Raw genomic sequence first — 27,705 nt, 5'->3', positions numbered from 1 at the left:
TTCTGTATAATCAAAGCTATGGTTTTTTCAGTAGTCATGTATGGATGTGAGTTGCCGTTGTGTTAATTGCTCAATCATGTCTGACTCTTTGCGACCCCATGGACTGTAGCCTACCAGGCTCCTCTATCCATGGGAATATCCAGGCAAGGATACTCGAGTGGTGTAGCCTACCAGGCTCCTCTATCCATGGGATTCTCCAGGCAAGGATACTCGAGTGGGTTGCCATGCCCTTCTCAATGGGATCTTCCTGACCTGGAGATTGAACCCAGGCCTCCTCTATTGCAGGCAGACTCTTTACCATCTGAGCCACCAGGGAAGGGTACAGATGTGAGAGTTGGACCATAAAGAAGGCTGAGTGCCAAAGAATTGATGCTTTTGAACTGTGGTACTGGAGAAGACACTTGAGAGTCCCCTTGACAAAAAGGAGATCAAACCAGTCAATTCTAAAGGAAATCAACCCTGAATATTCATTAGAAGGACTGATGCCAAAGCTGAAGCTCAAATACTTTGGCCACATGACGGGAAGAGACCCTGATGCTGGAAAAGACTAAGGGCAGGAGGAAAAGGGGGCAAGAGGATGAGTTGGTTGGATGGCATCACTGACCTGAGTTTGCACAAACTCTGGGAAATAGTGAAGGACAGGGAAGCCTGGCGTGCTGCTGTCCATGGGGTCGTAAGTAGTCAGACATGACTTAGTGACTGAACAACAACAAGGTAACAAAAACAGGATCAAGAAGACAGAGGGCTCAAGGAAGAATGTATTCAAGAAAAAAGTAAACAAAACTGATAGATTACCTGCTACACTGGAACACAAGAATTTATATTTCTATAGAGAATTTGGGAATGAATTAGCAATAGTCAAAGAAAACTAAGCAAATGGTAAAAACAAACCATTACTTCAACAAAAATGAACAGGTGCAGGAAAAAAGGAAAAGTAATCATAGTATTTTAAATGGCTTAACTGTGAATATTTATTTACATAGTCACAACTAAGCAAACACTCCAAACTGATTTAGGCAAATACCAAGGAAAAGGGTATTGAGAAAATGAATGTGGAAAAGTATGTATATGCATATGAGTAAACTGCCACCTTAAACTGTAGAAATGATATATGTAAATAGAATAAAAGAGTACATGAAATAAGATTTTACGGCTTTATTGATGTTAACCAGAAGAACTGCTAAGAGTTGAAACTGTTATCTGCAGAGTGTGGAGGTTATGAGTTGGAAGAGGTTGGTCAACAGACTAATTTTTATATATGTAAATATATTAATTTGATATAAACAGAAATCTAATTTTAAAAGATCAGAGATAACATTTTAAAAATGTATAAACAAGTTTAAAGAAAAAAAAGTATTCCATTCTACTCCATAGAAACAATCTCCATTCAAAGCATAGTACACTTCCTATAGGTTTCTTTTTCCAAGTGTATACATTTTTGTCTTATTCAGCCAAGATAATATAGTATCTGTATATACAGTTTCTATTATGAGCATTTTCTAAAATTTCTTAGTAAACATCAGCCCTGGTAGCTGCATAATATTTCACTAGATGACTATACAATTTGTTTACTGTTGACAGCTGAGGAAAACTCTGGAATAAAATGGCTCTCAACAATCTCCACAAAATGCCATTATACACCAAGCCTTGCTTTCTACAATTTCATGACAGAAAATTAGTAACTAAAATTCCATACCTATTATAGGTATAGTATTATAAACCAGAATGCAAAGAAGCTCAAAATTTAACTAATAAGAACAAACTGATAATTAAAAAAAATTCTGGTACAAGATGAATTGCAGTACTAGTCATGTTTTATATCATCTTGGAGCTATCACATGTCTAGGAATATAAATGATAGAAATTACCAGAAATGCAAGAATATATGTTCATCACAGTGTTATTTACAAGGGCATAAGTTTGGGGGAAAAAAACAAGTATGACACAGAAGACTAACTTACACTCTGGCTATTCAACAAGGTACATTACCATAAAAATCTACAATATAGGGACTGTCCAGTGGTTAAGACTCCATGCTTCCACTGAGGGGGCATGGGTTGGATCCCTGGCTGGGGAACTAAAATTCCTGCATGCCATGTGGTGTGGCCCGAAAGAAAGAAAGAAAGAAAGAAAGGAAAAAAACTACAATATTACGTTATGTGGGGGAAAAAAGCAGGATATGGAACTTCATTAAGTATAATTGCAACTGCATTAGAAAACAAAACATATACATACATAAACGCTAAAACAGTGGTTACCTCTGGTCACTAGGATGATGATCATTATTTTCTTCTTTATACTTATCTATAAAACATACTCATTACAGAGAATGAACTGTGCTTTCTTTAATTAGTGGATATACTTAAAAGTTTATGGGCAAATGCTGCTCCAAAATTACTTCAGTTACTTAGATCTATTCCACACCAGCTAAAGGATCAAGCATATAAAACAGTATGGACTATGCGGGTTAAAAACACACATACATAAGACGAGAAAACCGAGGAGAGAACTTCAAAACTCTTTGGTACTCTATCCACTAATGAAGAGTTGAATGGGTTTAATAAGCATGTTTATCAAACTGCTATCAATTTCAAGTACTGAACTACTCTGGGAATACAAAAGATGAAAAAAAAACCTGGTAACTGCACTAAAGGAGACCACTAACTACAAAAAAAAAAAAAAAGACATATAAACAATTGTAATACAGTCTAGTTTGCAATAATAGAGGTACTTATTTACATGATAAAGATGTAGTCAGTGACATATTTTGGTTTTTAAAGGCATACAAGTGGGAAGCAAACGTGTAATTTTGTCCTCAAAAGAAAAAGAAACAGAGATTCAAGTGACTGAACCAGTATCAAGAATTATTTTACAACTCTTTAACCTTTAATATTATTCAGTCTGGAATATGTAAGCCCATACTAAATTAAACTTAACCAGGATATTTTTAGATTTTCTTAGTATTAAGGTACACACTAAGACACAATTAAAATATGAACCATATTTGGATGGTGTTGCTATAAACCATTTTTGTATGTTTTTGGTTAAAAACCTGTAAGCATTACTTTTAGGTATATACCTAAGAACTGCTGGATCACATGGTATATACATGGCACTATTAAAACTGAATAGTTCTCCAAAGTGGTCATTCCAATTTACATTCCCGCCAGCAGAGAATGAGAATTCAAATGTTTCAGATCTTAGATAACTCATGGTATTGTCTTTTAATAAAGTATAACCTTTAAAAAATAGTTACGGTTCACAAGAATTTGCAAAGGTGGTACAAAGAGTTCCTGTGTACTGGTTCATCCAGCTTTTCCAAATGGCAACAACTTACATAGCCACAGTATGTTGTCAAAAACAGAAAACTGCCATGGGTACTGGTACAATACTATGAACTCAATCACAGACTTTATTTGGATTTCACCAGTTTTTATACATATTTTTATTGCTTGGTGTATAGCTCCATGAAATTTTATCACATATGCAGAATCATATAACCATTACCACAAGCAGGAATCAGAACCGTTCCATCACCACAAAAAACCTCCCATATGTTATCCCTTAGTACTTACACTATCCCCTTAACCCTAATCCCTGGCAACCACTAACGGGCTCTTTATCACTATAATTTTCTCACATCAAGAATACCATATGAATGGAATCATATAATATGTAACTTTTTGAGACTGGCATTTTTCACTCAGCATAATACCCTCAAGATCCATCCAAGTTGTTGTCTGGATCATTACCAACAGTTCATTTCTTTTCACTGCTAAGCGGTATTTCATTATATGGAGATATCACAATTTGTTTATCCAGTCACATGTTAAAGGACACTTGGGTTGTTTCCAGATTTTGGTTATCACAAATAAAGAGGTGCATAGGTTTCTATGTGAAAATTTTCACATAGAAAGTTTTCACTTCTCTGGCATAAATTTCCAAAACTGTGACTGCAGGATTTTATGCTTAAGTAAATGTTTGATGGTTTAGTTTAAAAAAAATACCTATTTTTCAGGAAGAGTGGCTGTGCTATTTCATTTTCTCACCAGCACTGCAGGAGAAATCCAGTTTCTCTGCAACCTCACCAGCATTTGGCAGTACTACTATTTTTTTATTTTTAGTTACTTTGATAGATATGAAATGGAATCTTGTGGTTTTAATTTGCATTTCCCCATTAGCTAGTCACGTTGAACATCTTTTCTTGTGTTTCTTTTCTTTTCTTTTGCCAGATATAGATCCTCTTTAGTGAAGCGTAAGTTTAAGTCCTTGACTAACTTTCTAACTGAAGAAAACAACTTCTCTTACCGTTACATTTAGATAATTCTTCATATATTCTACATATGAGTTTTTTCTTAGATATGCAATTTCAAATATTTTCTCTAAGTTGGTGGCTTGTCTTTTCCTCTTCTTCACATAGTCTCTCATAGACAAAAGTTTTTAATTTTGGTTGTTCAATCATTGATTTTTTATTTAATGGCTTATATGCTTTTGGTGTCACAGCTAAGACATCTTTGCTTAATCTTAGTTCCTGCAGACTTTCTTCTATGTTTTCTTACATATAATTTTTACACTTAGATTTAGGATCCATTTTGACTTGATTTTTGAATGGGGGTTAGGCTTAGTTCAAGGTTTGTTTTCAGCTTATGAATGCCCCATTGTTTCAACACCATTTATTGAAAAGCTTATCTTCCCTTCATTGAAACATTTTTTTGCATCTTTGACAAACATGTGTTTAACTTGTATTCTCTGATGATTAATAAAAATGATCACATTTTTCTATGTGTATTGGTCATTTGGATATTATCTTTTGTAAAGTCTTTTCCAGGCTTTTTGCTTATCTAACAATGAGGTTGTCTGGTTTAGTATTCTGATTTTTAAGAATTCTTTACATATTCTAGATAAGAGTCCTTTTTGAATCCTTTTTATTGAAAATAGCTTCTCCTAGCTTATGGTTTGCCTTTTCATTTTAGCATGAAATGCCTTTGATGAATATAAGTTCTTAATTTTAATCATGCTCAATTTATCAATTTTTCCTTTTACGGTCAGTACTTTGTGTGTCCTATTTACAAAAAAATTCTTACTACAAAATCAGGAAAATACTCTGTGCTATTGCCATTTAAAACCTTTATGCTTTAGTTTCAATATTTAAATCTACAAACTACTTGGAATTAGTTATCAGGAAAATACAGATCAAGATTATGAACCTTTGGGACTTCCCTAGTGGTCCAGCAGTTAAAATTCACCTTGCAATGCAGGGTACGCAAGTTCGATCCCTCGTCCAGGAACTAAGATCCCACATGCTGCAGGGCAACTAAGCCCACAAACTGGAACTACTGAGTTTATGCCATGCAATGAAAGATCCTGCATAACACAAGAAAGATACTGTATGCCACAACTAAGATCTGGTGCAGCCAAATAAATAAATACTTTTTAAAAGACTATGAAGTCTTACCACTATATATCTATGACAATGGGTTAATGAAAACTGACATCAAGCAATGATTAGGACAGATAACAAAATGAAACACATACTCTACTAGCTGGAGTGTAAACTGGTACAACCATTTGGGAAAAATGTTTTGGCAGTATAAGCTAAAGCTGAACATGCACATACCTATTACCTAGCAATCCCACTTCTAGACATACACGCAACATAAGCAATCTATATGTTCACTAAAAGATAAAATTCTTGAAAAAGTGTAATCTTTGGACTTCTAATTCTGGAAAGATAAAATAGACGTGCTGTTCCCTATTCCTCACCGTGTGTGTGTGTGTGTGTGTGTGTTTGGGTGTGTGTGTGCACACACGAGTGCACACTCAGTCACTCAGTCATGTCTAACTTTGCAATCCCTATGGAATGTAGCCTGCCAGGCTCCTCTGTTCATGTGATTCCTCAGGCAAGAATACTACAGTGGGTTGCCATTTCCTACTCCAGGAGATCTTCCCAACCCAGGGAACAAACCTGTGTCTCTTGCGTCTCCTGCATTGGCAGGCAGATTCTTCACCACTGTACCACCTGGGAAGTCCTACTTCCCACCATAAATACAGCTAAAACGCCTGGATACTATATATAAAACAAACAAGAAGTTTCTTAAAAGTGAGAAGGAAGCACAGGGGCTTGAGACCTAACACATAACATAGCAGCGACATTCATAGGCTTTCTTTTTGCCTTGTATATCCCAGACTGAGTGCTAAAGAACTTAGCGATCTGGAAACACCAGTGGGTGCTATCAAAATCTCCACAAAAAGCCTGCTCTCTAGCAAAAGGACCAAAAAAGGGACAGACCAGCAAGAGAGAAAACTTTACAACAACAATCATTCGACTCCAGTCAAACAGTATAGACAAAATGTGGTGTACCTTCACCCTCGTCACTAAAGGCTGAGTGGGAAGCCCAAGCTTCTATCCTCACCTAATTGCAACAAGGCATAGCCAAAATCGTGTCAGATAAGTTTGAGTTAACAAAGTCCTCTCATCAATCCAGCAATGTCAGTGAAGACCTTGTAGGGAACTAGGATATCCATTCCCACCAAGTGGTTGTAAGGAAAACCCACTCCCCTGCTACTGGATTAGTATCAGAAGAAGTCAGGTGGAGAATTAGGAATTATACCACAACTCAGAAGAACAAAATGGAAATCTCAGAACTGAAAAATACAGTAACAACAACAACAACAACAAAAAAACCTCAAGAGATGAGCTCAACAGTAGAGAACAGCCAACTCATTGGAAAAGACCCTGATGCTGGGAAAGACTGAAGGCAAAAGGAGAAGGGGGCAACAGAGGATGAGATGGCTGGATGGCATCACTGACTCGATGGACATGAGTTCTGAGAAAAACTCCGGGAGTTTGTGATGGACAGGGAGGCCTGGCGTGCTGCGATTCATGGGGTCACAAAGAGTCGGACACAACTGAGCGACTGACCTGAACTGAACTGATGGTCTAACTGGAATTTCCCTAGTTATAACCCTAGTGTAGTTCAGGACGGGCTTCCCTGGTAGCTCAGTGTGCTACCTGCAATGAATCTGCCTGCAATGCAGGAGTGGCAAGTTCAATCTCTGGGTCGGAAAGATACCCTGGAGGAGGGAATGGCAACCCACTCCAGTATTCTTGCATGGAGAATCCCATGGACAGAGGAGCCTGGCAAACTACAGTCCACAGGGTCACAAAGAGTCAGACACGACTGAAGCAACTTAGCACACACACACATAGTTTAGGACTCTGCTAAAATTAAAACATGTTTTACACACAACAGACTACCTCTCAAACTTTAGAGCATTTATTAAGGCATATCTCAGCCATCCTTTCATTCAACTAATCTCATCAGGCCCTTTGCTGTCCACTTGAAACACTGTTAATTGGCTATGTGTGAGTGTGTTAGTTGCTCAGTCGTGTCCAACTCTTTGAGACCTCATGAGCTGTAGCTCACCAGGCTTCTCTGTGCATGGAATTCTCTAGGCAAGAATACTGGAGTGGGTTGCCATTCCCTTTTCCAGGAGATATTCCCAAAGCAGGGATTGAACCTGGATCTCCCACATTGCAGGCAGATTCTTTACCACATGAGCCACTAGGGAAGCCCCGTTAATTGGCTATACTCCAATACAAAACAATAAGTTAAGAAAAAGCTAACCCCATCTCTTCATTACTTTCTTAAAGGCAATGTTTTCATACACACACATGTGTGTGCAAATATTTATATGTACATATACACATAAATTTTTATCTTACAAATTCAGTTCAAGTGTATTAATTGCTAACAGTTAAAAGCAACATCAGTAACACATATATAACACAACCTCTACCTACAGTGGTTTGAAGTATATTATTCAAATTCCTATAATAAAGAGATCAAGAATACCTTCTTAACTTTAACAGCTGTGTCTTCAAAGATGATAAACACACGAAAAAATGCTTCTCATCAACTATCATTAGGGAAATGCAAATTAAAACCATGTAAGGTTCCATTACACACCTATTAGAATGGGTAAATCTTTGTTTTTAAATATAATACCAAGGACGTAGAACAACTAGAACTCTCATACACTGCTGGTGGGAATGCAAAACTATACAATTACTTCAGAAAACTGTTTGGCAGTTTCCTACAAAGTTAAACATAAATTTACCATGTAGCCCAGCAACTGCACTCCTAGATTTTCATTTCACTTGGACAAATATCTACGGTCACACAAAACTTACACATGAATCTTTAAAACAGCTTCAATTTTAATTTCAAAACCTGGAAGCAACTCCAAGGTCTCTCAAACAGAAGTGGTTAAACAAACCACTCAACCATACAATGAACACATTCAAACAATGAAAACTATGGTAACAAACCTTATACCCACACAACAAAATACTATAATGAAATACAACTCAAAAACGAAAAGGAACTAACTATTGACATGCAGTAATGAGGATGAATCTCAAATGCATTTTGCTATGTGAAAAAAGTAAGATTCAAAAAGCTACAAACTTCATCCCATGAGTGAATTTCCTAAAGGATGATGAAACCATTTTATATCTGGACTTTATCTTGTATTTGTCAAAAATTACAGTAGTAGACAATAAAAGAGTAAATTTTATTATCTGCACATTTAGAATGATTTTTTAAAAATTATACATTCAGAAAATGCTTCTTACCTCACATTAGTTTCATCATTAAATTCTTCAGCCCATTTTTTCCTTGACTGAGCAGTTGTAGAGCCATCTAAACGGTAATAGTCAATGTTTCTGAGCCACTTCCCTTCACCTGAAAATTCAACAAAAAAAACCAAAAAGATATGTATATATATATATTATCATAGTAGTAAAAGATTTTTATTTTTTGCTTGCCGTTTAAGAGCTGTTTATATATACTCTATGTGCAGAGCAAGACAAATTTTTATTCAAGAGATAACTCATTGTATTACTAGTACAATTCACCACAGATTTCCTTCTAACACATATTGAACAGCAAAGGTACTCTCAAAGCTATTTCACTTACATGTAAATTTCATCCCTGATTAGAATCCTATAAAACTTTCAAAAGAATATAATTAAGCTGCATGAAAATTCTTTTTAATTAAGTCTAAAAATGACCAGGTTTCCCCCTTTGTTATTAACAAGTTGATACTAAACAGATAAAAACCAAAGACATAGAATGCATTTATTCATTCACTGAACAAATAATTACTGAATACTTATTTATGTGCCAAAAAACATTCTATGATCTACTAAGGTGAAATAAATAAAAGCAAAAATAAATCAATGGGACCTAATTAAACTTAAAAGCTCTTGCACTGCAAAGGAAACCACTAACAAAATGAAAAGAAAATCCATGGAATGGGAGAAAATATCCACAAATGATATGACCAACAAGGAGTTAATATCCAAAATATACAAACAGTTCATACAGCTTAATATCAACAAACAGTACTATCAAAAAACACGGAGACCTGAACAGATATTTTTTCCAAAGAGGACATACAGATGGGCATTGTTGTAGTTCAGTCAACCAGTCATGTCCAACTCATTATGACCCCAGGGACTGCAGCATTCGAGGCCTCCCTGTCCCTCACCATCTCTGGAAGTTTCCCCAAGGTCACGTCCTTTGAAATGGTGATGTCATCCAGCCATCTCATCCTCTGATGCCCTCTTCTCCTTCTGCTCTAAATCTTTCCCAGCATCAAGGACTTTTTCAATGAGTCAGCTGTTTGCATCAGATGACCAAAATACCGGAGCTTCAGCATCAGCATCAATCATTCCAAGTAGTATTCAGGGTTGATTTCGTTTGAGATTGACTGGTTTGATCTCCTTGCTGGCCAATGGACTCTCAAGAGTCCTCTCTAGCACCACAGTTTGAAGGCATCAATTCTTTGGCCCTCTGCCTTCTTCACAGTCCATGTTTCACAACCGTATGTGACCTCTGGGAAGACCATAGCCTTGATAATATGGGCCTTTGTCAGCAGAGTAATGTCTCTGCTTTTCAACATACTGTCTAGGTTTGTCACAGCTTTCCTGCCAAGAAGCAATCATCTTCTGATTTCATGGCTGCAGTCACCATCCGCACTGATTTTAGAGCCCAAGAAGAGGAAATCTGTCATTGCCTCCACCTTTTTCCCTTCTATTTGCCACAAGATAATGGGGCTGGATGCCATCATCTTAGCTTTTTTAATATTTAGTTTTAAACCAGGTTTTTTACTCTCCTCCTTCACCCTCATCAAGAGGTTCTTTAGTTTCTCTTTGCTTTCTACTATTAGAGTGGTATCATCTGTATATCTGAGGTTGTTGATGTTTCTCCTGCCTATCTTGATTCCAGCTTGTTTCATCCAGCCCGGCATTCTTCATGATGTGCTCAGCATGTAGGTTAAGTAAACATGGTGACAGACAGCCCTGTCACACTCCTTTCTCAATCATGAACTAATCAGTTGTTCCATAGAGGGTTCTAAATGTTGCTTCTTGACCTGCATACAGGCTTCTCAGGAGACAGGTAAGATGGTCTGGTATTCCCATCTCTTTAAGAGTTTTTCACAGTTTATAATGACCCACAGTCAAAGGCTTTAGTGTAGTTGATAAAAGAGAGGTAGATGTTTTTCTGGAATTCCCTTGCTTTCTCTATGATCCAGCAAATGTTGGCAATTTGATTTCTGGTTCCTCTGCCTTTTCTAAACCTAGCTTGGATGCCTGGAAGTTCTTGGTTCATGCCTAGCATGCAAGATTTTAAGCATGACCTTACTATCATGGGAGATAAGTGAAACTGTATGAGTGACGGGGACATTAAAATATGTTTGACATCACTATTATTCAGTTCAGTTCCTCAGTAATGTCTGATGCTTTGGGACCCCAGGACTACCAGGCTCCCCTGTCCATCACCAACTCCTGGAGCTTGCTCAAACTCATGTCCATCAAGTCAGTGATGCCATCCAACCATCTCATCCTCTGTCGTCCCCTTCTCCTGCTGCCTTCAATCTTTCCCAGCATCAGGGTCTTTTCCAATGAGTCAGTTCCTTATATCAGGTGGCCAAAGCATTGGAGCTTCAGCTTCAGCATCAGTCCTTCCAATGAATATTCAGGACTGATTTCCTTTAGGATTGACTGGTTTGATCTCCTTGTAGTCCAAAGGACTCTCAAGAGGCTTCTCCAACACCACAGTTCAAAAGCATCAGTTCTTCAGCACTCAGCTTTCTTTATGATCCAACTCTCTCATCCATACATAACCACTGGGAAAACCATATAGCTTTGACTAGACGGACCTTTGTAGGCAAAGTAATGTCTCTGCTTTTTAATATGCTGTCTAAGTTTGTCATAGTTTTTCTTCCAAGATGCAAGCATCTTTTAATTTAGTAATTGACTAATTATTAAAGAAATGCAAATGAAACCATAATATCCTTTCCTACCTGCCAGAATGGCTATCATCAAAAAATTTACAAATAACAAATGTTGGCGAAGATGTGGAGAAAAGGAAACCCTTTAACCCTGTTGGTGGGAATGTAAATTGGTTCAGCCACTATGGAAAACAGTATGGAAGTTTCTCCAAAAAACTAAAAATAGAACTACCATAACATCCAGCATGGAGAAGGCAATGGCAACCCATTCCAGTATGCTTGCCTGGAAAATCCCATGGATGGAGGAGCCTGGTAGGCTGCAGTCCATGGGGTCACTAAGAGTTGGACAAAACTGAGCGACTTCACTTTCACTTTTCACTTTCATGCATTGGAGAAGGAAATGGCAACCCACTCTAGTGTTCCTGCCTGAAGAATCCCAGGGATGGGGGAGCCTGGCCGGCTGCCATCTCTGTGATCGCACAGAGTCGAACAGGACTGAAGCGACTTAGCTGCAGTAGCAGCAACATCCAGCAATTCCACTCCTGGGTATATATCCAGAAAGTCTGAAAACACTAATTCAAACACATACATGCATCCCAATGTACACAGTAGTAGTCAAGATATGGGAGCAACTCAAAAGTCCATCAACAGACAAATGATTAAAGAATTTGTGGTATACACACACACATACACACAAACACAGACACATGAATATTCAGTTCAGTTCAGTCGCTCAGTTGTGTCTGACTCTTTGAGACCCCATGAATCGCAGCACGCCAGGCCTCCCTGTCCATCACAAACTGCCGGAGTTTACTCAAACTCATGTCCATCGAGTCAGTGATGCCATCCAGCCATCTCATCCTCTGTCATCCCCTTCTCCTCCTGCCCCCAATCCCTCCCAGCATCAGGGTCTTTTCCAGTGAGTCAACTCTTCGCATGAGGTGGCCAAAGTATTGGAGTTTCAGCTTCAGCATCAGTCCTTCCAATGAACACCCAGGACTGATCTTTAGGATGGACTGGTTGGATCTCCTTGCAGTTCAAGGGACTCTCAAGAGTCTTCTCCAACACCACAGTCCAAAAGCATCAATTTTTCGGCGTTCAGCTTCTTCACAGTCCAACTCTCACATCCATACATGACCACTGGAAAAACCATAGCCTTGACCAGATGGACTTTTGCTGGCAAAGTAATGTCTCTGCTTTTTAATATGCTATCTAGGTTGGTCATAACTTTAGATTCTTCTATTTTCAGCAATATGGATGAACCTAGGAAATATTCTACTTAGTGAAATAATTCAGATAGAGAAAAGACAGATGCTGTATCACTTACATGTAAAATACAAAAAATTACCCATACAAAGGTATATAACAAAACAGAAACTGACTCAGAGATACAGAAAACAAACTAGTGGTTAGCAAGGGGGAGAAGCAGAGGAGAAGGGTAAGAGAGAGGTAAGGGATTAAAAGATACCAACTACTATGTATAAAATAGATTTTTTAAAAAGCATATATTGTATAGCACAGGGAACAATAGTCATTATTTTATAAAACTTTTAGTGGCGGATAATCTGCAAAACTACTGAATCACTATGCTGTATAAAAGTGTAAGTGTTAGTCACTCAGTTGTGTCCGACTCTTTGCGAACTCATGGGCCGTCGCCTACCAGGCTCCTCTGTCCATGGAATTCTCCAGGCAAGAATACTGGAGTGGGCTGCCATTTCCTTCTCCAGGGGATCTTGCCAAATCAGAGACCCAATCTGAAATTAATAGAGTTATAAACCAACTGTATTTCCATTAGAAAAATTAACACATCCATTCCTTTGAGAATTTAGACTAAAACAAACAAAGGAACAAAGTATGTCTCATCAAGTCAAATTTTGTTTATGTTCTAAGGACTGTAAACAAGATTCAAATATTAAGGATTTCTGGAATAAATGATCTAACTGTATTAATGATTCCCACAAATAGGATGTGTTTCTTTATTTTTGGCTGTGCTGGGTCTTTGTTGCTTTTGTGTGGGCTTTCTATAGTTGCAGCTACACTTCATTGCAGCATGCAGGCTTCTCATTGTGGTGTCTTCTCTTGTTGTGGAGCACAGGCTCTAGGGCACATAGGCTTTAGTAGTTGTGGCACACAGGCTTGGTAATCACAGCTGGTGGGCTCTAGAGTGCAGGTTCAGTAGTTGTGGCACATGGGCTTAGTTGCTCTACCACATGTGGAATCTTCCAGGACCAGGGATCAAATCCATGTCCCCTGCATTGGCAGGCAAATTCTTATCCACTGTGCCACCAGGGAAATCCTTAGTTGTTTAATTTTTAAATAACATTAAAAGCTTAAAAGTCTTAGGATATATCTTAAAGTGTATGCATGCTCAGTCACTCCGTGGTGTTCTCCTCTTTGCAACCCCATGGACTGGAGCCCACCTGGCTCCTCTGTCCTTGGGATTTTCCAGGCAAGAATACTGGAGTGGGTTGCCACTTCCTCCTCCAGGGGATCTCCCCAACCCACATCTCCTGCATTTGCAGGCAGATTCTTTTACCACTGAGCCAAGTGGGAAACTCCACATCTTAAGGTATATAAGAATAAATTATTCCCAGAGAAAAATAAAAAATTAACAAATTAATTTTAAAAAATCCCACATGATCATCTCAATAGACAACAAAGAAATCATTTGACAATATTCAATACACATTCATGATAAGAAAAACATACTCAAAAAACTGGAAATAGAAGAGAATTTCCTCAACATCATAAATGCTATCTACTAAAAAATATAAATAACATTATACAGAATGGTGAAAGATCAGATGCTTTCCCTCTAAGATTAGAAACAAGAAAAGGATGTCTGGTTATGTCACATAAATTCAACACTGTACTAGAAGTTCTAACGAGGGAAATAGTCAAGAAAAGGAAATAAAAGTAATCCATATTGGAAAGGAAGAAGTATACCATTATTTGCAGATGACATCATCTTACATAAGGAAAATCCTTTAAAATCCACAAAACACTACTAGAACTAATAAATGATTTAATATTCAAAACTTAATTCATACATTTGCAATGAAAATTCAAAACTGAAAGAACACAATTCCACTCATAATATTATCAAAAAGAAAAAAATAAATTTAACATAAGAAATGCAAACTGCATACAGTGAAAACTATAAAACATTGGTGAAAGAAATTCAAGACTTAAGTAAATGTTAAAACATCCCATGTTCATAGATCAAAAGACTTAATATTGTTAAGAAGGCAATACTTCCTAAAATGAACTTACAAGTTCAATGCAATTTCTATCAGAATTCAAGCTGACTTCTTTGTAAACTTTACAAGCTAATTCTAAAATTCATATGAAATTGCAAGGGATCCAGAATAGCCCCCCCAAAAAAAATGTTGAAAAGAAACAATGTAGGAGGAATCACACTTTCAAAACTTACTTTCAAAGCAAATGTAATCAGAACAATGTGCTACCGGCATGAGGACTGACATATAGATAAATGGAACAAAACTTGGGGAGTCAAAAAATAAATCTGTCTCTTTGGTCAATTAATTTTCAACAAGGGTGCCCAGAAACGATGAATGGAGAAAGAACAGTCTTCTCAGTAAATAGTGTTTGACAACTGGATAGCCACAGCAAAAGACTGAAGTTGGATCTTTAACCTCATAGCATATATAAAAATTAATGCATCAAAATGCATCAAAGACCTAACTATAAAAGCTAAAACTATATAATTCTTTGAAGGAAGCATAGGAGTAAATATTCATGAACTTGGATTTGGCAATGGTTTCTTAGATATGACACTAAAAGCATAAGTAACAAAAGAAAGAAATATAAATTAGACTTCATCAAAATGAAATACTACCTAGAAAGTGAAAAGACAACCCAAAGAATGAGAGAAAATATTTACAAAGCATATATCTGAAAACGGCCTCCTAAGTAGAATATTTAAAAAAAAAAATTTTTTTAAAAAAAGGTCTTTCAAATGAGCAAAGGACCCAAATAATCATTTTTCCAAAGAAGATATACAAATGGCCATGAAACAATGGTCAAAATTATTAGTCACTTAGTCAGTCAGTCAGTCAGTTCAGTTGCTCAGTCGTGTCTGACTCTTTGCGACCCCATGAATCACAGCACACCAGGCCTCCCTGTCTGTCACCAACTCCCGGAGTTTACTCGAACTCATGTCCATCGAGTCGGGAAATACAAGTCAAAATCACAATGAGATACCTTTTCACAGCCACTAGGATGGCTATAATTCAACAACAGAAAACAAACGTTGATAAAGATGTGGATAAATGAGAACCCTTGTACAGTGCTTCTTGAGTGCAGTCAGTATAGAAAACAGTTTGGTCGATCTTCAATACATTAAACTTAGCATTGCATATGACACAACAGTTCCATTCGTAACTATCCAATATATCCCAAACAAGTAAAAACAGATTTTTAAAGAAATAAAAACCTGTATACAAACATTCATAGCTGCACTGTTCACAATAGCCAAAAAGATAAAACAACTCAAATATCTATGAATTAATGAATGGATAATCAAAATGTGGGCATTAACCATAAAACAGAATATTATTAGGTCAAAAAAGGAATAAAGCAGTGACACTTGCTACAACTTGGATGAACCTTAAAAACATGCTATGTGAAAGAAGTCAGTCACAAAAGACCCACATGTTATATGACTCTATTTATATGAAAGGTCCAGAATAAGTCAATCTCAATCTATATAAACAGAAAGTAGATTAGTGATTGCTTAAAGGTAAAGTGGTAGAACAGAGGTTAGCAGAGTGATAGCTAAAGGGTACAGTATTTCTTTGGTGATTAATATGTTCAAAAATTGACTATGGTGATAGCTGCACAACTCTGAAAATATACTAAAAAACCATTGAACTGTACACCTTAAGTAGGTAAACTGCATGTTATGTGAAGTATATCTCAACAACACTGTTTAAAAAAACAAGAAAACATTTGCTACAACAGCAGCAACAAAGACCATATTTATAGGGATAAGGACAAAAAGAAAGTGCAGAAAAAAAAAAATATATATATATTAGGGTTATGAGTCCAGGTAATTTTCTTCTTCTACTGTTAAAATGTTTATATGTCTGAATGAACATTTTAAAAATTATGCTATACAAATGTAACTCACCTTTATAAATGAGAGGCTTATCTTTATCTTCTGTCTTCTCTCTACTAGCCAATTCAAGAAAATCTTCAATCAAGTCCAGAGATATGAGAGACTGGCTGAAAACAAGGCTGAAAAACAAATCAGTGTTCATAGATTAAAAGAGTAACAAACTCAACACATTTCTAATCAAAACCTCAGTACGACTTTTTTGGTAGAAATTAACAAGCTGATTCTAAAGTTTATATGGATAGCCAAGCACATAGAGTAGCCAAAACAATTTCGAAAGGAAAAAAGTTGGAAGCATAACTCTACATGATTTCAACACAAAGCTAGTATAATCAAAATAGTATAGTACTGACAAAGAAACCAACACAAATCAATGGAACAGAATATAATCCAGATATAAAGCCACACTACAGTTAACTGGTTTTTGACAAAGAGGCAAAAGCAACTCAATGGAAAGAAGTCTTTTTAACAATAGTCTTGGCAAAACTGGACATTCACACGCTAAAATACAACTTTGTATCTAAGCCTCAGCTGCACAAACAGGGAACAGAAGAATCTAATTTGACAAGTGTTTCTTTAAAAGAAAAAAAAAGTCTTAGCTGACCATAAGTCAATATGAACCAATAATGTTATTTAGAAGTTGGAAAACCATTCTATCAGATTGCAGGAATGGAATGACAGGATCCAGAGTAAATAATAACCAGACTCACTATAATTATGTGTTAATAAAAACTCAGCTGAAGTGTTTTGTTTACTGTGACAATATTTTGAGATGAGTGCTAAAAAACTGAAGCATATTCATGACCATTGTCAGGACTGAAATTAAGCCATACAAAGAATAAAACAATCAACTGAGAAGAAAAAGCTTACAGTGACAAGAGATAAACCCATCATTATCTGAAGAGGAGACAATTGAAATAGTAGTAGTGATGTCTGCAACCTACTTTGAAAAGTATCAGGAAAATAAGATGGATAGAGGGATGGATAGATAGGTATATAATAAAGTATGATAAAATATAGTATAGATTCTAGGTGACAGGTATGTAGGTATTCACTCTATTTATTCTTTCTGCTTGTTATGTTTGAAAATTTCCATAATGAAACACTGGACAAAGAATAGTGGTATTCTATTGCACAGTTTTATGTCTTAATGTTGATAACATTTATCACTTGCGTTAATAACTAAAAATGATCATTGTAACAGTATTTTTAAAAAGCAATAGATATACTCTATTTTAGACCAGGGGAAAATAGCTATAGGAATACAGTACAAACTAAAGATAAGCATACATTTTCTAACACTTTGAAGTATTCAACTCTAGGGAGCCTTCTGAAATGGAAAATATTCTACTCAGGAGAAGCTAGGAGAACATCTATGATGAACATGGTAGAAGATATTCCTTGTTAGGAAATTAAAAGACTACTAAAAATCTATACACTCATAAAATTTTTATATGGTATCCAATAAAAATTAACTTTAAACTATAAAAGTTAATAGAAAAAAAAAGCATGAGCATGTCTAAAGCATCAGTCTCTTCTGAACCTTCAGGAACTTGGAGCTCAAATATCTACTTTCTACTTGACATCTCTCATGGACATATAACATGCCTTAGAAACTTAACAAAACCACGGCAGAATTCTTTACCACCTCTACTAAACTTAGTTCTCCCTTAGTCTTCTCCATTTTAGTAAATAACAACATAATTCACAGGCACTTAGGGGGAAAGCCTGGGAGTCATCTTTGACTACTCTATCTTACTGTCCTGCATTTAATCTACCAAGTATCGTTTGTCTACCCCCAAACACACTCTTTTATCTCCACTACTACCATTCCATTCCATGCCAACATCCTCCCTCATCTGAAATACTTGTTTCTGTGCAAGTGGCAATATATAACAAAAATAACTTGCAGTGAGTACTTTACTTGGTGTCATGTACAGTGGTTAATAAAAACCAACATTTTTATAATTAACTATTAACTCAAACAACTCACTATCCAGCAAAAAGATAAATACATTAGAATGTGCTAAGAGTAGAGAAGTATATTAAAAGGTGGTATGAAAATATAACAGAAATCTACCTCTTTCTAGGAAAGTTAAAGAAAGTAAATTAAATTTTTTTAAGATAGAATATTTGTTGTATTTTAGCCTTATGTTAAAGTGCTTAAAGTTTTTAACAAAAAAATTGTTATATTACAAGCATTATATTTTTAAAATATTTTATGACCAGAATATAGGGCCTTATAACAGCCTAAACGATAAGCGTGGTTCAAAACTTTAAAAGCACATTTTTAAATAATAAAATGAAGGATAAGACTGGGGGATGGAATCTAGGGAAGAGAATAGGGGCACAAATGCTAGAAGTAAAACAAACAGGAACAAAAAACAAAGGAGAAATTATAGAGAGTAGTCAAAAAGGGGTGAAATAAAGTCTGAGAGGCATCCACTAGATTTGAAAATTAGAAGGTCAATAGGTGACATTAGGGGGCTTCCCTGGTGGCTCAGCAGTAAGGAATGCGCCTGCCAATGCAGGAGATGCAGGTTGGATCCCTGGGTTGGGACGATCCACTGGAGAAGGAAATGGCAACGCACTCCAGTATTCTTGCCTGGGAAATCCCATGGACAGAGGAGCCAGGTGGTTATATATAGTCTATGGGGTGGCAAAAGAGTCAAGACACAACTTAGCAACTAAACAATATCAACAACAAAGTGACTTTAGGAGGGGAAATCTCAGTAAAGTAACAGTGTAGAAACCACACTGCATGGATTGAAAAATGATTCTGAAAATGATGAAATATAAATACCTACTAGACACTTGGTTCAAGGAAATAAGTTCAAGATTCTACAGCCAGAAGGGGAGAACGGCGCTGAAGGAACATCCAGAATATGCACTCAGAAATAGTGGCTTAGAAGGAAGATAGTTGTTACTACACTAACCAAGAAATTACATCTTTAAAAAGGAAGAAAACAAAACAGATTTAAGTAGTTCAAACAATAAAAAGGTTATCAAAATTTTGTTTAATATAATAAAAATAGGAAATAGGAAAGAACTTACACTTTATCCCCAATTTCCTCTGCCATTCGAAGAATTTCAAAGAGAAGTACCATTTTTCCAGAATGCTCTAAAACCTCAGCATCAGCATCTGTAACAAAATCTTTGTACCAGTCTGGAGCTGGGCTGCTTGGATTAGAAGAAGTAGCTTTACCTAAACAAAATAAATGAAACATAAATAAGTAGGCAAATAAGGGAAGAAACTGAAAGACTCCAGAGTGGGATTAAGAAAGAGATTAAGAGAAACAGATATAGACCAACCAACTCAGGGAGAGACTGAGAAAGAAAGAGACTGGTAGGGAGAGAGAGGAAAAAAGACAACCATAGGAGAAAAAGAGATCTACACTCCAAGAGAAAGACAAGAGGTGGGGGAGGTGAGGCAGAGAGGACTCTGGGAAAAGGAAATAAAGAGACAGAGAATCAGACATACACAAAGGCACATAAAAACACACACATATGCACCCAGACATGGGGGAGGGCCTCCAAATACAGAGTAAGCAAGAGACAGACCCTGAGAAAGTGTAAGTATGAGAAACAGAATTTGGGGTGGGGGGAGGGGTTCAGAAAGACAGAGATTGAAAGAAATTAAGTCCCCCAGACCCTGAGACAGTATAATCCCAAAGCACACCCTAACAGACAGGGACCAGGAGAAAAAGACCTAGAGACCGAAAGAGAGAGGGAGAGAAGGGAAGAGAGACTGACTCAGAGATCAAGAGAGAAAAGATCTTAGGGGCAGGAAAACTTTCACTGTGCTAGAATTCTGGAAAACTCAAACAAGGACTGATCCCAGCATCACCAACTCATGTTAAATCATTTTGCTCTTTAAAAAAAGAAGAAAACATTATTTTGCTCTTATTTTCCCCATAAACTTTGAATATAAAAGGTATGAGAAGAAAGCAACAAAATAACCTATGAAAGATAAACAGTTAAGTTTCAAATACAGAATGTACAGGTTTAACACATTTCTGTGCCTTCTCAGATACCATTTAATGCAAAGTACTTTAAATTTTTATATTGTTTGTTATAAAGTATTCTACATATTCACAAAAGTATATAGAATATAAAGAACAATAGTGTTCACACATCGCATCTTTGTCAAATTTTAAAACTTGTTAAATCTGCTTCTGATGCAGTTGAAGCATAATACATGACCCTACCCAATGCTATTCTCTTATTTGCCACCCTTCTTTCTGAAAGGTAAATAAAACCCTAAATTTTATATGTGTATGTTACTTTTTATGTGTATGTTTTTAAATTTTCACTAATGTATGTCACCAAACTGTATATTATACTTCATGTTTTTAAACTACATGTAAATGGTACATATGTATAATTATACATGTATAGTTTTACTTTGGCCACCTGATGCAAAGAACTGACTCATTGGAAAAGACCCTGATGCTGGCAAAGATTGAAGGCAGGAGGAGAAGGGGACGACAGAGGATGAGATGGTTAGATGGCATCACTGACTTGACGGAAATGAGTTTGAGTAAACTCCGGGAGCTGGTGATGGACAGGGAGGCCTGGAGTGCTGCAGTCCATGGGGTTGCAAAGAATCAGACACGACTGAGCGACTGAACTGAACAGATACATACTTTTATACTGAATATACTTTTTCACTGAATAAAGTTTTAATTTTCCATTCAAAGCAAGACTGATTCAATAATTCTGCCATATACAGTATTCTACTACATGACTATACTATAATTTTTTAGTTCTCCTGGTCACAGACATTTAGGTTCTTTTTCATTTTTGGATACTATGAAATAACTGCAAGAAACCACTCAGTATTCTATTTTTCTAGAATGTATATATCTCATGTAAGTTTAAAATTTTCTGGTATAAAGTTATGCTTATGATTTATAAAATATCACATTGAACAATCCTACTTTATAAATTGTTTACTATCTCAGGTTCTTGATATTCTGATCATGCTGTTTGATTTTTGTGTGAACTTTGTCAGGTTAACTAATAATTTTTGTTGCTAACTTTTTCTAATGCTCATTGTTTCTTCAGGCATTCTATAACTTTTTACTGTCATGTCACTTTCAATGTAGCTGGAATATGTGAGAATCCATGGTAGCCTGGGTTCAGTTTAGTCAGTTCACTCGCTTAGTCATGTCCAACTCTTTGCAACCCCATGGACTGCAGCATGCCAGAATATTCTGTCCATCACCAACTCCTGGAGCTTGCTCAAACTTCCGTCCATCGAGTTGGTGATGCCATCCAAATATCACATCCTCTGTCGTCCCCTTCTCCTCCCACCCCCAATCCCTCCCAGCATCAAGGCCTTTTCCAGTGAGTCAACTCTTCACATGAGGTGGCCAAAGTATTGGAGTTTCAGCTTCAGCATCAGTCCTTCCAATGAACACCCAGGACTGATCTCCTTTAGGATGGACTGGGTGGATCTCCTTGCAGCCAAGGGGCTCTCAAGAGTCTTCTCCAACACCACAGTTCAAAAGCATCAATTCTTTGGTGCTCAGCTTTCTTTACACTCCAACTCTCACATCCATACATGACCACTGGAAAAACCATAGCCTTGACTAGACAGGACCTTTGTTGGCCAAGTAATGTCTCTGCTTTTTTAATATGCTGTCTAGGTTGATCATAACTTTCCTTCCAAGGAGTAAGTGTCTTTTAATTTCATGGCTGCAGTCACCATCTGCAGTGATTTTAGAGCCCCCCAAATAAGTCTACACTGTTTCAACTAGTCTCCCCATCTAATTTCCATGAAGTGGTGGACCGGATGCCATGATCTTTTGTTTTCCCTGAATGTTGAAGGCCCTTTAAGCAACATTTTCACTCTCCTCTTTCACTTTCATCAAGAGGCTCTTGAGTTCTTCACTTTCTGCCATAAGGGTGGTGTCATCTGCATATCTGAGGTTATTGATATTTCTCCTGGCAATCTTGATTTCAGCTTGTGCTTCTTCCAGCCCAGCGTTTCTCATGATGCATATAAGCAGGGTGACAATATACAGCCTTGATGTACTCCTTTTCCTATTTCTTACCACCTCCTAAAACTGAATCTCTTTCCTGACTCCATCCTCTTTTCAGGGTACCACTTCATCCCTTTCTCTTAGCTTTTTTCTTTAATTGAAGCATAGTTGATTTACAATGTGATGTTAGTATCAGGTGTACAGCAAAGTGATTCAGGTGTGTGCATATATATATATATATATATATATATATATATATATTCTTTTTCAGATTCTTTTCCCTTATAGTTTACTATAAAATATTGAGTACAGTTCCCTGTGCCATACAATAGGTCCCTGTTAAATATCTATTTTATATATACTACTAAGTATATATTAATCCCCAACTCCTAATTTACCCCCCTTTCTGTTTTGGTAACCACAAGTTTGTTTTATATGTCTGTAGGTCTATTTCTGATTTGCATATGTTTATTTGTATTATTTTTCTTTTGTTAGTTTCCAGATATAAATTATATCAGATGGTTTTTGTCTTTCTGACTTACTTCACTCTGTATGATAATCTCTAGGTCCATTCATGTTGCTGCAAATGGTATTATTTCCTGAATTTTTATGGCTGAGTAATATTCCACTATATATACATATATGGGATTCCCTGGTGGCTCAGTGGTAAATAATCTGCTTGCCAATCCAGAAGACGCAGGTTTGATCCCTGGGTCAGGAAGATCCCCTGGAGAAGGAAAGGGCTACCCACTCCAGTATTCTACCTCGTATGGGAAATCCCAGGGACAGAGGAGCCTCATGGGCTATGGTCCATGGTGTTGCAAAGAGTCAGACAAGACTAAACAACTAAACAACTAAACAACAACATACACATACACACGCCACATCTTTATCCATTTATCAACATTTAGGTTGCTTTCACGTCTTGGCTATTGCAAACTTTGCCGCAATGAAGACTGAGGTGCACATATCCTTGCAAATTATGGTTTTTCTCCTGATATATGCACAAGGCTGGGTTTGTAAGATCATATGGTAGTGTTTTTAGTTTTTTATGGAACCTCCAACACCTCACACTGGTCAGAATTGGAATCATCAAAAAGTCTACAAACCATAAATGCTAGAGAGGGTTTGAAAAAGAACCCTCCTACACTGCCAGTGGCAGTGTAAATTAGTATAGCCACTATGGAGAACAGTAAGGATATTCCTTAAAAAGCTACACTGTAATCTTAGAAATAAAAATGGGATATCATTAAAATATTATGTGTATAAATAACAGTACTAACAGAATGGTAAACTCTGTAAGTGTATTTTGTACATTGATATAACCAAGCTTCTTGAGCAGTACCAGGCACATAGAATACAATAAACATTTGTTGAGTGAATAAATGTGCTATGTTAATGCTAACATTATGATATTACATCATATACAAAGAATATACCCATACAATAAATTATAGACATTTTGCTTTTAATTGACTTATAATTAGATTTTAGGTGTATGACAGTGATTAAATGTTTTATACATTATGAAATGATAACCACAATAAGCCTAGTTACCATCCAATCACAGTACAAAGTTGCTATAATATTACTGACTATATTCCCTATGTGTACATTAAATCTGTATGAATTACTCATTTTATAGCAGGGAGTTTGTATCTCCTTTTACCTCTTAATTCCCTTTACCTATTTCATCCACACCCTCACGACGCTCCTCCCTCTGGAAAACACCAGTTTGCTCTAGATATCTATGAGTATTTTGTTCTTAATTAGTTTTGTTTTTTACATTCCACATATAAGTGAAATCACAGAGTATTTGTTTTTCTTTCTCTGACTTAGTTCATTTGCCCTGTAGGTCTATCCATGTTGCCAAAATGACAAGATTTCATTTTTTATGGCTGAATAGTATCCCATCACACACACACACACAAGACACAGACACACACACACACACCATCTTTATCCATTCATCAACTGATAGACACTTATGTGCTTCCATATCCTGGCTATTGCAAATAGTGCTGCAGTGAACATGGGCAACATATATATTTTTTTATTTAGTCTCTTTGTATTCTTCAGGTAAATATCCAAAAATGGAAATGGTGGATCTTGTGGTGAATGTTAGTTCTTTTAATTTTTTGAGCAACCTTCATATTTTCATAATGGCTGCATCAACTTACATTCCCACCAGCACTGCACAACAGTTTCCTTTTCTCGACATATTCACCAAAACTTGTTGTATCTTGATTTTTGATAATAGCCATTCTGACAGGTGTGTGGTGGAATCTCACTGTGCTTTTGATTTGCATTCTGCTGATAATTTGTGATGTTGAGGGTCTTTCCATATTCTTGTCAACTGTCTGTATGTTTTCTTTGGAAGAACACCAATTCAGGTCCTCTGGTCAGTTTTTAATCAGTTTTTAATTGTTTTTTGATACTGAGTTGTATGATTTCTATATATACTGTGGAAATCAACCCCTTATAGGGTATATCATATGTAATATGTTCTCCCATTCAGTAATTTGCCTTGGATTTTGTTGGTGGTTTCTTCCACTGTAGAAAATCTTTTTACTTTGATGTAGTCTCATTTCTTTAATTTCACTTTCATTGCCCTTGTCTAAGGAAACAGATCCAAAAAAAAAAAATTTCTAAGACCCATGTCAAAGAGCATACTGCCTATGCTTTTCTTTCAAGAATTTTAAAATTTAAGGTCTTACTACGTCTATAATCCATTTTGAGTTTATTTTTCTATGTGGTATAAGAAACTGGCCCAGTTTCATTCTTTTGCATATAGCAGTCCAATTTTCCTAACAACATCTTTCCAAGAGACTATCTTTTCCCCGCTGGATGTTCCTGTCCCCTTTGTTGTAGATAATTGGATATAGAAGCTTGGTTGAGTTTTTTTGTGAATTCCCTATTGTGTTCTATTGATCTATGTCTTGGATTTTGTGCTAGAACTATATTGTTTTGATTACTAAAGCTTTGTAATACAATCTTAAGTCTGGAATCATGTTATCTTCAGCTTTGTAATTCTCAAGATTGCTTTGGCTGTTCAGTACATTTTGGTTCCATACAAATTTTAGGATTGTTCTAGTTCAAGTCTAAAAATGCCACTGGGAATATTCCTCTCTTTGCAATTTTTAAAGAATTTGAGAAGGATAGGTATTAGCTCTTCTCTAAATGTTTAACAGAATTTCCTTGTGAAGCCATCTGGCCCTGGACTTTTGTTTGTTGGAAGATTTTTAATCACAGTTTCAATTTCCCTGGTTCTGATTAGTCTTTCCATATTTTCTAATTCTTCCTGGTTTAGTCCTGGAAGACTAAGGTGTATCTTTCTAAATATTTATCCATTTCTTCCAGGTTGCCCATTTTATTGGCATATATTTGCTTGCAGTAGTCTCTTATGATTTTTTGTATTTCTGCAGTATCAGTTATAACCTCTTTTTCATTTTTAATTTTTATTGATTTGAGTCCTCTCCTTTTTTTCTTGATGAGTTTGGCTAATGGTTTATCAATTTTGTTAATCTCAAAGAACCAGCCTTTAGTTTTATTGATCTTTGTTACTGTTTTCTTCATCTTTTTTTTTCATCTATTTCCACTCTGTTCTTCATGATTTCTTTCCTTCTACTAACTTCGGGTTTTTTTTTAATCTTATTTCTCTAATTGCTTTGCATGTAAGGTAGGTTGTTCATTTGAGATTTTTCTAGTTCCTTAAGGTACGATTGTGTTGCTAAAGAATTGCCTTTGCTGTGTCCCATACATTTGGTGTTGTCATGTTTTTGTTGTCATTTGTTGCTAGGTATTTTCTGATTTCCTGTTTGATTTCTTCAGTAATATCTTGGTTAGCTAGTAGCATATTATTTAGCCTCCATGTGTTTGGGTTGTTGTTGTTTTTTTTTTTTACAGTCTTTTGCCTGTAATTTATAACTAATCTCATAGCATTGTGGTTGGAAAAGATGCTTGATACAACTTCAGTTTTCATAAATTTACTGATGCTTGATTTGTGACCCAAAATGTGATCTATCCTGGAGAATGTTCTGTGTGCACTTGAGAAGAAAGTGTATTTGGCTGCTTTTTGATGGAGTGTCCTATAAATATCAAATAAGTTCTAAATGCTCTAATGTCTCATTTAAGGCTTGTGTTTCCTTATGAACTGTCTGGATTATATGCCCACTGGTGTAAGTGGGGGGTTAAAGTTCCCCACCATTACTGTGTTACTGTCAATTTCCCCTTTTATAGCTGTTAGCATTTGCCTTATATACAGAGGTGCTCCAACACTCCTAAACTCATTCTACAAAGCCACCATCAACCTGATACCAAACTCAGACCAAGATCACAAAAAAAGAAAATTGCAGGGCAGTATCACTGAAGAACATAGATGCAAAAATCCTCAACAAAATACTAGCCAATAGAATCAAATACATTAAAAGAATCACACATCATGATCAAGTAGGGTTTATCCCAGGGATGCAAGGATTCTTTGATACACAAATCAATCAATGCAATACACCAGGGATGCAAGGATTCTTTGATACACAAATCAATCAATGCAATACACTATATTAACAAATTGAAATATAAAAGCCATATAATAATCTCAACAGATGCAGAAAAAGCTACTGACAAAATTTAATATTCATTTCTGATGGAAACTCTCCAGAAAGTAGGCATAGAGTGAAGCTACTGCAACACAATTAAAGCCCACATATGACAAACCCACTGCAAACATTATTCTCAATGGTGACAAACTGAAAGTATTTCCTCTAAGATCAAGAAGGTGATGAGGGTGTCAACTCTTGCCCCTATTCTTCAACATAGATTTGAAGTAGTAGCCATACTAATCAGAGAAGAAAAAGGAAAGGAATCCAAATTGGAAAAGAAGTAGTAAAACTGTCACTGTGTACAGTTAACACGTTTCCATAACATAAAACATAAAATGTTTCCAAACATTAACAACTTCCATAACATACATGGAAAATCATAAAGATGCCACCAGAACATTACTAGAGGTAACCAATGAATTATTAAAGTTGCAGGATACAAAATTAATACACAGAAATCTCTTACATTCCTATATACTAATAATGAAGGATCAGAAGGAGAAATTAAGGAAACAATCCCATTTACCATCACAACAAAAGAATCAAGTACCTAGGAATATACATACCTAAGGACTCAAAGGGCTTCCCTGGTGGCTCAGTCGGTAAAGAATCCACCTGCAATGTGCGAGACCTGTGTTCGATCCCTGGGCTGGGAAGATCCCCTGGAGGAGGGCATGAC

The 27,705-nt window shown here is 36.4% G+C and overlaps 1 protein-coding gene across 10 annotated transcripts in view; it reads right to left on the bottom strand.

Annotated features, from left to right (window-relative positions):
• ATRX (ATRX chromatin remodeler) overlaps positions 1–27,705 on the bottom strand; it is a 264,397-nt gene that overhangs the window by 34,908 nt on the left and 201,784 nt on the right. For all 10 annotated transcript variants that reach the window (XM_043459555.1, XM_043459560.1, XM_043459557.1 and 7 more), the window contains 3 exons: positions 19,493–19,643; positions 16,454–16,560; positions 8,639–8,747 (listed from right to left, as the gene is read on the bottom strand). In XM_043459555.1, the coding sequence (XP_043315490.1) occupies positions 8,639–8,747; positions 16,454–16,560; positions 19,493–19,643 (367 nt within the window). The remainder of the gene's footprint in view (positions 1–8,638; positions 8,748–16,453; positions 16,561–19,492; positions 19,644–27,705) is intronic.

The sequence above is a fragment of the Cervus canadensis genome, chromosome X (genome assembly GCF_019320065.1).
Source record: "Cervus canadensis isolate Bull #8, Minnesota chromosome X, ASM1932006v1, whole genome shotgun sequence".
NCBI lineage: Eukaryota > Metazoa > Chordata > Mammalia > Artiodactyla > Cervidae > Cervus > Cervus canadensis.
The sequence above is the reverse complement of the archived record's forward strand: the minus strand, read 5'-3'. Positions and strand labels throughout refer to the sequence as shown.